Genomic DNA, 12,826 nt, shown 5'->3' on the forward strand with positions numbered 1-12,826 from the left:
AAATTGCGTGTAGCTGGCCACCCCACTCCCCAGCTTTATGTAGGCACAGTTTGTAAGAACATGCATAATAACATTTCTGGAATGTATTTTTAAAGGAAACTTGAAATGACTTAGAGTCATAGTCATTAATAGAACTTGCACTGAGGATGCAGAAGTATAATTATTAAATTTGCATATGCAAAGTGTGATTAAGTTTTATGGGACAAGTAGCAATACATTATAAATACAAAAAGAAATCATTGGCATATACTTCAGCTGATGTATTGCAGGGGCAGTACTATTTCAGTCTTACAATTCATTTTAGAGAAATTCTAAATTCATTTAGAGAAGGAGAAAGAGTAGACATTTGCGTAGAAAAATAACTAGACCCACCTAAATGGGAGGGAAGTCCAAAAGGGAGGGGATATCTGTATGTGTATGGATGATCCTGTTGTGCAGTGGAGGCTAACACAACATTGTAAAGCAACCATACTCCAATAAAAATTAATTAAAAAAAAAAAAAGAAAAATAACTAGACCGACCCTTAAGACTGATTTAATATAAGTGAATGAGGGAAAATGAGGGGTGGCTGAGAGAGGCAGCTGGCAAATAAGAGAAGGCAGTGCTCGTTTCCAAGGAAGAAGAAAAGGAAGGAATGTGAATGTCATTTGGTGGATTTAGTGTCAGACCTCAAGTAGGAATCGGTTGATTCATCAATGTTGTAGGCTGTGTTTCAGACGGGTCATGAAGATGATAAAGGGGTGATGGACTTATGTCAATTCCAGCTGGAAGCAGGACAAATTAGATTGTAAGAAACTTTTGATATGGTCTTGACCTACGATTGCAGGAAATTACCTTAGAAGAGTCAGCCAGCTCCTAGAGAATATGTCCATGGGAGTTTTCAGATTAATGGGTGAAACTGTTAGATTAGTAAAAGATGCAAAGTTATCATTTGTAGATAAAACCCAAATCTCGTGGAATCCAGGTTGAATATTACTTTGGATAACTGGGTTTTCTTGCACAATATTTATTCTAATAAACACAAAACAAAAAAAAAGCACACAAAATAGCTGTTATCAAGTTATGTTATTGATCTTTTAGTCAATTTATTTATCTTTACAGATTTACCTTACGAACCACCCAGGAGATCAGCCTGGACCAGTCACGGCCACCCCACCCCCCAGTCGAAAGGTACAGTGTTGGTTCCCACTGCCTTGAATCCTCACATCACAAGGCAGTGGATAACTCTTGATGCAGTAAATGATAATTTCTGTAGCCAAACTATGCTTTTTCAACATACATTTGTCCCTTTGGCAACAAAGCACAACTGATCTTTAAATGCAATGATTCTTTCTCTATTGGCATTATACCTATATCTATAACAAAAAGAAATGAATGATGTAATATATCTCTATAACAAAAAGAAATGAATGATGTAATGAATGATGTAATGCATTTCTGGACAAATGCATGTCTCATAGGATGCTTGAGTACAGATTAAATACTGGGTGATTTCCTAATCTTGGCCATGTTTAAAGTATTCCGTACTTTATATTTTCCTGGTGGTTTCCCTTTATCTTTTTATTTTAGAGTTGATTCATTTTAATCTGTTTTGTAAACCATCTCAATTTTTTTTTTAGTTTTGCAAAAAGTGGGGTAAAAATAAATGTTTAAAATAAGTTAAAGTGCCCTCGTTTTGCTACCACATTTACATTTGGTTTCATTAGAAAGGAAATTTTTTTCTTACCATGTTTCTTATTATAAGAGTAAGGCTATTATGTTAATAACTAAGGTAAATGATGGAATGATGATACAACAGCAGCAAAGTCTAGTAGCCAAATACAAGTTATAACTAATTGTCTCTTTGTTTTTCGGATCTTCAGCTGCTCAGCCATCTCCTTCCACAGTGCCCAAAACTGAAGACCAGCGTCCTCAGCTAGGTATGTTTCACAGAGCATCTTGGTGGCCATAAAAGAAGAAACAGGTTTAGCAGCATCTTTCTAAAATGTGTCACTTTCTAAGTTAAACTCATGTTCCTTTGTCTTCTTTAGGACTGCTCCATATGTACAACAGGGACTAAATTATCAGTCTACTCAACTGGGAATGACTTGAGATTTTGCTAAAACATTTCCAAAACCCATGCAATAAATATGGAAAAAACATGCTGCGTGCACACAGGCAGCTTCTTTGCGGCCTAGCAATTCCTTGATTTTCGCCTTCCAGGTCGCATACAGCAACATCAGCGTGTGTGCCAAGTCCAGTGCGGAAACACCGTGGACGGGTGCTGCTGCCGGTGTGCTGAGCCGCACGGCCCACGCGGCCCTGGGCAGAATACATCCGCCCTGTTTAAATCCTGGGATGGAGAGGGCGCTGGGCTAGGTGTTGGGAACCCTGGGCCAAATCTGAGCTCGGCTACCAGCTAGGAGACCTTTACTAAGAAGCATCACTCAGATCCATGTGACCTCTTTTCTAATACAGGACGTGGTGCTGGGGGACTTTGGCGTGGGGGACATTTTCAACTCTGAAATCTGGAAACACCAGCGGGTCAGCATTATTGCTGGAGCTACATCCTACCTGCTCACAACTATGTCTTTGGGATCTGACTTCTTTTCTTTTTGCTATAGATCCTTATCAGATTCTTGGACCCACAAGTAGCCGCCTTGCAAATCCAGGTGAGATACTGCTGATGATTTTGCTCTTACAAAGTTATCTTTTGGGCTGTAGCTATTTTGAAACTGAACTTGTATAGACAAGAAATCCCTTCCGCTGAACAAATTGAAGTTGTAGGTCTCACTGGACTGTTTGCCTAAGTGGAAAAAAATGGGTCGGGTTATAAATTAAGATTTAGCTTCAGCAAAGAGCATCATTACCTAATCCAAACTGTATCCATTTCCTAGGGCTGTTCTAACAAGGTACCACAGACTGGGGGTTTAGACATCGACATTTATTGTCTCCTAGTTCTAGAGGACAGAAGTCCAAAATCAAGTGGTCAGGGTTATTTCCCTCTGTGGGCCATGAAAGAAGGATCTATTCCAGACCTCTCTCCTTGGCTTATAGATGGCCATCTTCTGCCTGTATCTCTTTACCTCTATATGTGTCTTTGTGTCCAAATTTCCCTTTTTCTAAGGACACCAGTCATATTGGATTAGAGCCCACTCAAATGATATTACTTTAACTTGATTACTTCTCTAAAGACCCTATTTCCAAATAGTGTCACATTCTGAGGTACTGGGCAAATCCAACATATGAATTTGGGGGGGAGGGCCACAATTCAACCCATGACACTAGCAGATAAAATAATATCTTTAAAAAAAAAGAACCATAATGACACCCACAAGACTTCAAATTTAGGATCATCTTCAATGAATGGTCTATTTCTGAACTCAGGTGCCAGGAGAAAGTGCAGATTCTTAATTGGCCCATTTGTAACCTGTCCCTTGCCAAGGATTGTTACCTGTCATCACGCTTCAGTGCCAACCAAATTGTTTGATTTGTTTGTATTCAGATCAGAACCAGCTGTGCTGGCATCCACTTCAGAAATTCACAGCATATGCTGCATATTCTCAACAGCAAATTCAGATGCCAAGATGTCATAGGCGTATTGCAAATACAAGCTGGAATGTATATTTCCTAAACATTGAGGCCAAAATGGGGTTAGAAATGGGAAAATTTAGGTTCAATCAGTGTACATCCCCACAGGGAATCTATACTTTTGAAAACATAAAATATCATTATTTGGCATCCACGTCTTTGACATTAAATTTTGATTAATGTTAACTAATTCAGCAAATATTTTTTTAAGCAGCTTAGAAGTGAGAAAGGTCTGTTTTGTTTATTGTTCTACCCCTTGGGCCTAGACCAGGTGCTAAATAATTATTGGTTGAATAAACGAATGCAAGGACTAACAAGATACCATCCTTGACCCTCAAGGAGCTTCCATTCCGGTGGAGAGATGGACACAGGTTCACCCCAGCATCCACCTGGTGGCCACGTCTCCTGGGTCTTGGTCCGTCCTCCTGCCTATGCTCAGCTTTCTATTTGCAACTGCCTTTATAACCATTCACATAAAAACGGTTACTATGTTTTGAGATGATTATTATTAGTCAGGCTTCAGGAAGACTGATCTGGCAGCAATGTTCAGGATAGATTAGAAAGGGGAACAGGACGGAAGCTGGAACATGCTGGGAAAGTTAATACAATAATGTGAAATAACAATTCAATAGCTTTCCCCCCACCCCTCCCCCATATCATCCCTGGGCAAATGCCTGTCTCAGAACAGCCCTGGGAGGTCATTATCTTCATCCTATGGAAAAGGAATCAGAGGTCCAGACAAATTAGGTAACTTCTCCTGGGTCACACAGCCCATAAGAAGGGAGGCCAGGTTTGAACCCTGACTCTCTGTCTCCAAAATCTGCTTTTATTGACATTTTCTGGCTCTCCAGTGCTACTCAGTGAGCCTGGAAGAGGGAGGTCTTGGAGAATGAGGACCAAGAGAATAGAAAGAAAGGATTTCCGTTCAGTTTAACAACTGTTTCAATACTTGGGATGAGGCTGAGGTCAGGGATGAAGAGGAGGAACATGTCAAGCTGCTCCAAACAAAACCAAACCGACCTTTTCACCCACACAAATTGGTTAAGTGAAACGTAAGTCTGTGCCCATGTTGTCGCAGCTCAAAGGTGTGGCTTGGTTGGTGGCTTGGGGCCAAAGAGAGTTGCTGGCCCCCTAAGCAGAGGGCTTAGTGTCTATTCACGCCGTGCCCAGCGGCCTGGGGTTGCCCATGGTGGGGTAGAAGGACCTGGGACCGAGCAAGGAGGAGATTGCAGACCCATCACTGGCCTGGGAAAATGTCTTGGTACCTAAGAGGTCAGCAGCACCGGCATCGTAAGCAAAGACTGCACTTTATCCCACTGAGGCTGTGCCCACTGGGCCCGGGGAAAGTGGCAACATCCAACTTGTGACTCAAAGATAAAGATTTCTTTTACTTAGTTTATAATGAATTAGGCCTTCTCTCCATCTCTCCTTAGGCTGTGTGTCAGTTACTTTCCTGTGGCCTTTCCCGCTAAAACCAGAATGTCTTGTCATTCTATTAATGAGAATGCTTCCTCCTGTTTGATTCTAGTTTCCCAGTCTCTGATAAATAAATCCTTCACCACTTTAAACTGCTGCCTCTCCTCTTTTCACAATGCAGACATTTTTTTAAACCATTTTAAATGGAAAGATGACATCATATAGTATGAATGCACAAGATGATAACAGCCTCGCAACATCTCCATCCAAAATATGCGTTTGGGGTGCAATTTGGACGTATTTCTTCTGCCGAGAAGAGTGTGTCCCTGCATTATTATGTCCTGGATCAGATATTAGCGACATAGCCCCTTTATATCCCGTCAGAATGGTTGACCATTTAATGTGGCTTCTGTGATGAACAGAAATTGCCTTTCCGTGAAAGAGCTTTCTTGGGAGCAAGAGTTCAGTAGCTCCCTCGGTGCTCACTGGATAGTCTTTAATGGTGGGCATGAAAGTGTAACCTGCTTCATGCAGAACCAGAGACCAGTTTTAGGGATGTTTTGCCATTGGTTAGGAGGTGGGAGTGGCCAGTCTTCTACTGGGAACCCACCGAGCTCCAGGCCCAGGGAAAGACTGAAGGAGACTGCAGAGGTGTGTGCAGAAACGAGGCCCAAAAGCAGTGTTGTTGTGCAGTGATTCAGCACCAAGGCCTAGACTCTGGGTTCCAACCCTTCCTGACCTTGGGCAAGATAAGTCACTCTACCTCTTTGGGCTCTAATTCCTCATCCCTACAATGGGCTATCACATGATTCTGGGGGGAGGGGATTAAATAAACACATGGAAAATGTTCAGAATGATGCCTGGTACCAGTCAGCATTCAATGATGCTGGCCAGCCCTGAGAATACCACCATTCCCAGCTTTTGCCCGGCCAGCATGGGGTTTTTTGGGGGAAGGTGGTTGTCTTCCTTTGGCATCTCCTGGCTCTAGGCAAGGGATGTATCTTTCTTTAAACCCTGCTTTCCAGCTCAAACAAACCATGATAAGAGCACTCACATACCGAATTCATCCTCATAGTGATCCTACAAGATAGTACCACCATCTTGATAGTATTACTATCACCTGCATTTTGCAGATGAGGACACTGAGGCACGGAGAGCCGGGTGAGCTGCCCCACGTCCCATAAGTGGCAGAGCCAGGATTCAGCTGCGACAGTGCCAACTCCAAAGGGGTGCTTCCGGCCACCATACTGCCCTGCCCCTCCCACCCCCCAACAAGTCCTGTCTGAGCCACAGACAAAGCCTTCCGTCTGAGACACATGCCTGCTGCCTTGATCCTAATGTGCTGAGGGGTCCAGGCTGTGCACATGGGTTTTTCTGCAGCACCTCCAGCTACTGTAGAAAGTAGCCCAAGTGATTGCCACCGTGGTGCTTGCTGCTTTAAAGACCCTCTCTGCTTTATTTACTGCTCTGTTCCTCCATCAGCTGGCTGCTGAGTGCCCTGCTTGGGGACACCCCTCCTACTTGACCCACAGCTGCTGAGTCACTCACAGCTGTGCTTTTCTCTGTGGTTTATAAACCGTTTAGATGTTTTGCCCTTTTTTGCTCGGTCTGTACCTCTTCACTAGTATGTTTCTCTTCTTTTCTTCTAATTGCATTCGGAGACCACTTTCCTCCCCAGAATGAAAGGATTGCCTTCTATCTTCTTTGAAGCCACGCCCCACGCCCCTTCACCCCACTGGACTCTGCTATAGGTGGGCAGCCGACATCTTTGGTTCCCCCCCCCTCCCCGTCCTGCCTTTTTAGTTAATTACCTTGGACAAAACTAGGACAAAAGTAGCTACTCCTTACGGATGTTCCAAAGGAGGTTATCAGGATAGAGAGAGAAAATAGATATGAAGAGTTTTTCCGAAGAAGGTAATTCTTGAGGTGCAGGTGGTGAGTCTATTTGGGTGGAAGGTTTGGTCTTACAAGAGCTTCTCCTTTTACTTGTTGGTTTGACCAGTGGAATACCCAAGCCACTCTTAGGCTTCCAAATCTTAGGCATTCGTGTTCTGGAATCCCTATTCTGTATTCTAAAATGTACCTTCAGTGCACAGTAAGTGTTATTGTTTCGACAGTGAACGAAAAATTTAATAAATTGCTTTCGAAATTAGTGGCCACGAGTAACTCGTTTAATTTACCACTGACTATAACTTCTCAGCAAACATTGTGCCCCCTTGAGGATTCTCGAACAGGGAGAAAATCTGCTGTAGACCGTGAAGGCAGTGGATTTTGTCATATTAAATTTAACAAGTAACGAGCTTGACATAATGTTACATTTTATAACATCTACTTAAACATTAATTGATTTGCATTTATGGTTTTGTTCTCAGGTTCGGAAGCTGATGAGTTTTGTTTACAGGTGTCTTATTCCCATAGACTCTTGAAATACTCAGAGGCCCGAACCCTGTGTACAAGGGCTGATGGGTAGAATCGTCTAGGGAGAAATTCCTCATCCATCCTCTGAACTTTGAATTTCTAGCCATGAATTTAGTTCCCTGACTTATTAGCTCTTCAGAAACAGGAGAGATGGGAAAACACTTTTGTACACTGGTTCTCTCCTATACATGTTTATAAAGGAAGTGGGTGAGGGACAAATTCCCAAGAGGCAATGCCAAGGCTTGAATAGATACCAAGTATAAGTTTGACTGTTTAGGAAGATCTGTGTATTTATACAAAATCTGTGGGATTGTTCTCTGTATGGGAGGAGGTTGACAGTGAATATTTATTTTCAAACAACTCTATGTGTTTATATTGAAACATATGTTACACTGTTAAATCAAAAATCTATGTTTTTCCCTATTCCCAGGTCATATATGGAATTTTTTTTCAAGTAGTAATCCTTTGGTTACAATATATATACTGAAACCATATGGTTTTCTCAAACTATTATTTGTATTTTTTAAATGCATATTAATGAAATGTTGGGGGCAAGAAAACTTGATTGAGAACAGTTTGAATATGTGGTCCCGAAAAAGCAAAGGCTTCCATTGCGATGAACTACAAGCTGTTAATACATTTCAAATGTGTTGCTAGACTGAAAATGCTAATTTTCCAGAACAAATTCAGAAAAGGCTGACCTTTCTCACGTTGCTATTGTATGGATAAATTCACAAACATATCCATTTCCATGTAGCCAACATGGAAACAAAGATTTATGAGTTGGACAATTTATATAGGGAGCTAGTGGGGAGGATTTAGAGAAAACACATTTATAATTGAGTTTTACATTTCCTCAATGCCCTGAATAGTCAACAGTTCCTTTAAAGATTTTATCATATCTACTGATACTTACTGATAGTATAATACAAGATAATCTTTTTGGTAATAAGCCCAAGGCAGTGCTTGGGAGTTTGGGAGGAAAGGCCTGCCTCATGTATCCATTTTCAAAGCTTCTAAAATCTGCTTAAAGCATCTTAGCTTCTCCTGGTACTCAGGACCAGATACTCCTGGTACTTCGCCTCTCCTGGTACTTCTTCTGCTACTCCTGGTATGACTGTTGATATTTGCATGTTTCTGTCTTTTAGGGAGCCAGCAATCATCTTAAAGTATTGTAGCATAGAGTCTAGAATGGTGTGCCTGGATTTTTCTCTGAATTTAATAAAACCTAAAAGCCACATCTATAGGTCTCCAATGGGATCAAGAGAGTTCTGTGTCCACCCAGTCAAATGAGGTCCCATTGACTCTGTTGGAAGCCCCAAGAGGGCTTGCAATCACTCATTGTTACAGTTTTTTCTTTTGGAAACTCTGCTTAACACAATTGGCATTGCAACGCAGGGACAACACGTGGATTTCCGTTAAGATGCATTTGCCTAAATACTGGAAATGGGTGATCTGGTTTGAAACAGAGCCAACTTTTTTCTAAACTTCCTCATTTTGAGTGGGTTAATTCTGTTCTAGGAAAAGTTTTGACAGAATGGCTTTCTGCATGCCAGCCAAATGTTATGTTAGAAATAACGGTGTTTACTTCCATTCTCGATTTTTTTCCATAAACTTTTTGAAGTTCATTTCCTAAATCTGACTTTTATTATTTTACTTGACCTAACCAGTATAAATGGTATTAAGTCATTATTGCCAGCCACATAACAGCACTTTCTGCCTCACAAAAGAGGAAAAGTAAGCCCTTCCACCCCCAAAACACAAAGTTGACTTGGCTATTCTTCTAAGGAAGTCAGAAATGGATGGAACAAACTTGAACTCTGACCTGTAGGAACTCTTTGCATTCCAGGAAGGACTTGGATCTGTAGATCAGGCTGGTAGTCACCAAGGATCATCATCTTAGGTCAGGTTCCTTAGACACAGAGCTTGGGCTAAGGATACTTGTGCAAGTGATTAACTAAGGGTATTTCTCAGGAGAGAGGGAGTGAGGACACAGGATCGGACAGGGGAAAGTGAAGGAAGCTTGTGGCCTTAGCTGGAACCCTGCTTTAGTCTGATCCCATGCGGAGCCCGGGGCATGACCAGCGTCACAGAACTGGTCCCTCTTTGAGGCAAGGGGGCCGGCCTCTGGTACCCTGTGTCAGCCCATCAGGCTGTGGGCTACCTGGGGGTGGATGAGGCAGCTCCTCTTCAGCCAAGGGCCGTTCTCTGGAGACAAGCAGGGGGAGCTGGGGGACAAGAGTAGCCAATACCCCAGCCGCTGAGGGATGGGCGCCCAGCCTGGTAAAGGAACTCTGGGTGGGGCACCACAGCCCCCTCTTCTATCGCTGAAGAAAGACCCCGTTTAGCTCAGATCCTGTTCTCACTGGGGTTTTCTTCTCTTTTCCCACCTCATCAGGGAGCGGGCAGATCCAGCTGTGGCAGTTTCTCCTGGAGCTCCTGTCAGACAGCTCGAACTCCAACTGCATCACCTGGGAGGGCACCAACGGGGAGTTCAAGATGACAGATCCGGATGAGGTGGCCCGGCGCTGGGGAGAACGGAAAAGCAAACCCAATATGAACTATGATAAACTCAGCCGGGCCCTCCGTTACTACTATGATAAAAACATCATGACCAAAGTCCACGGGAAGCGCTACGCCTACAAGTTTGACTTCCACGGGATCGCCCAGGCCCTGCAGCCCCACCCTCCAGAGTCCTCCCTGTACAAGTACCCCTCGGACCTCCCTTACATGGGCTCCTATCACACCCACCCGCAGAAGATGAACTTTGTGGCCCCCCACCCTCCAGCCCTCCCCGTGACATCGTCCAGTTTTTTTGCTGCCCCAAACCCATACTGGAATTCACCAACAGGAGGAATCTACCCTAACACTAGGCTCCCAGCCAGCCATATGCCTTCGCATCTGGGCACTTACTACTAAAGACCCGAGAGAGGCCTTTCCCAGCAACATGCAACCGCCAACCAATTGCCACAAGCTCTATCGGAGACCATGAATCAGAAGTGCCTCAAGAGGAATGAAAAAGCTTGACTGGGGCTGAGGGGGAGGAAGCCGGGGAAGAGATCCAGAGACTCTCAGTGGGAGGGAATTACTAAAATATTACTACAGAGATAAAGAGGATGCTACAAATGTAATGTACGTGGACAGATCATCTGTGGACCAACCTTGTAAAAGGCATTGTAAGTAGAAGCATGAAGTCATAAAGACGAAGTGCCAAAGAAAATGTTCTGAAGAAGTGTGTAAACCTTAGAGTAGCCTTTGGGATCCTGCTCATGCATTAAACTGGGATTAAACTCAAGCAATAGAGATAACACAGTCTGGACCTAACATGCCATTTCTAATGTCATTTGAAGGAAAAAAAAAAACGACCTGTATTTAAAAAGAGAAACATATCAACATAGAAAAAGAAGAAAAGAAAAGAGACTGTGGCCCATCAATGGACATTGATAGGGAACTCATCAGCACTTGCAGTTTTGGGCGAAATCAGATTCATTCCATTTGATGGAGAGCGGTCAGCTCTCTCCAACTGTGAAGACAACCCAAAGCTTCCAACTCCTTTACGATAGGACAGGAACTCGGAGCCGAAGGGAGGGACTGAGAACGTGTCTGGAGGGCAAGCGTGTGGGTGTAGACGGACGAAGTGGGAGAGGAGGAAGCAGAAGAGGAGGCAAGGACTGGGAAAGAAACTTCTCGAGCAGTAAAGACTGGACTTAGGACGGTGTCGGTTCTGCAGAGAATTGAGTCATGGAGACTTGAGGTTCCATTCGGTCAGTGTTGTACCAAATCCAGTGTTACGAGGAAGGACACAGCGTCACGGAGGCAGGGCAAGTAGTAGAATTCAGAAACAAAATCATGCATCTCTCTTTTTGTTTGTTTATCAACAGAAAAATTGTAACTGGAATTGTCTGATATTTAAAAGAAACATTCAGGACCTCATCCTTAGGTGGGGACCCTGCTCTCCACAGGGTCAGGTAAGAGCTAGCCTTCTGGGCTACCGTGATCCGAAATCACCTAGGCATCGGGGCGAGGCGGGCTCCAGGTTTCCTTTTGAGTCGCGAACGCTGTGCGTTTGTCAGAATGAAGTATACAAGTCAATGGTTTTTTTTTTCCTTTTTATATAATAATTATATAACTTATGCATTTATACACTACGAGTTGATCTCGGCCAGCCAAAGATACACGACAAAAGGGACAATCAATGATCTAATGTGGCCTTGAACTTTAACTCTGTATGCTTAATGTTTACAATATGAAGTTATTAGTTCTTAGAATGCAGAATGTATGTAATAAAATAAGCTTGGCCTAGCATGGCAAATCAGATTTACACAGGAGTCTGCATTTGCACTTTTTTAGTGACTAAAGTTGCCTTTTAGAAACTTGTGCTGCAAGGGGTGGGTTTTGTGTTAGAATTCTCCTTTGTCCAGGAACTCGTGCAAGGGAGAGCCAAGCAAATGGCACGCTTGGCACGCAAACAGTGGCGGCCTGTCCGGGGCCTTGTTGCCAGCTGGAGCCGTCTGGAACAGAAGGACCAAAGGTTTTCATTTGGGAGCCTCCAGATTTAGACCCAGAATGGAAAGAGGCCTCTAAAGCTGGGGTTGTAATTGAGAAATGCCAGATCCACACCTAGTCACGAATCACCCTTAATTCCTGCTATAAAGCATCCATTGAACGGCAAACAAGCTATTGCTCTCCATGTAAACTGTATTATTGTTGATAAATAAAGCATCACAGATAGCAGCAATGGCTCACTCTAACGAGACAAGGGACAGCTTCTAAATTTGCCATTTGGCTTCTCCATCAGAGGCTCTCACCAGGTTGACTGTGGCCTTGACCTTCCCACACCAGAATAATCTGGGTACCCTGGTTTGGGATTCACCAACCCTGAGCCTGACAGATGATCAGACACTGTTTATTTCTCTGATCCGAAGTCAATTCCCCTTGACATCTTTTCTCTCCTATGTGCCACAAAGGATGCCAGCCTTGGCCAAGGTGAAGGCAGTTCGAGAGCTAGGATGCAAGGCCGTGTGAGAGGGGGCAAGCCTGAGCAGCTCCCTAGCCTGAGTCAGTTTCTGAATTGGCCCATCTCCTAGCTGTTTGGGGGCTTGTTTTGCACTCTGTAATCCTTTTGCGATGATTAAATGACGTTGCCAAACCTCTGTGCTCTGGATATTTTGGCAGTGGTCTCTAAAGCTGGTAGGATCCGATTACCAAAGTTGCAGACACTCGGCATTACTTGGATTAAAAGAAGTCCAACTATCCATCAATTACAGCAGCTTGGGAAGGGCCTGCAAAGTGCCTGTATCTCCTTAGGGAAGACATAAATAAGTAAAAGCATAAAAGCTGGCAGCTGGGGTGACCCACACTGTTTTAATGGGAAGGATCAGTCATTTTTATTTTGCAATGCAAAGTTGAAGCACACCTACAT

General features: G+C 43.5%; 1 protein-coding gene across 7 annotated transcripts in view; it reads left to right on the plus strand.

Moving 5' to 3' along the window:
• ERG (ETS transcription factor ERG) overlaps positions 1-12,553 on the plus strand; it is a 280,293-nt gene extending 267,740 nt beyond the window's left edge. For all 7 annotated transcript variants that reach the window (XM_082393011.1, XM_082393012.1, XM_082393013.1 and 4 more), the window contains 4 exons: positions 1,102-1,170; positions 1,863-1,919; positions 2,604-2,651; positions 9,803-12,553. In XM_082393011.1, the coding sequence (XP_082249137.1) occupies positions 1,102-1,170; positions 1,863-1,919; positions 2,604-2,651; positions 9,803-10,323 (695 nt within the window). In that variant the 3' untranslated portion in view covers positions 10,324-12,553. The remainder of the gene's footprint in view (positions 1-1,101; positions 1,171-1,862; positions 1,920-2,603; positions 2,652-9,802) is intronic.
• Positions 12,554-12,826: the final 273 nt, after the last annotated feature.

This window comes from Balaenoptera borealis (assembly GCF_965194805.1).
Source record: "Balaenoptera borealis genome assembly, chromosome: 5".
Lineage (NCBI taxonomy): Eukaryota > Metazoa > Chordata > Mammalia > Artiodactyla > Balaenopteridae > Balaenoptera > Balaenoptera borealis.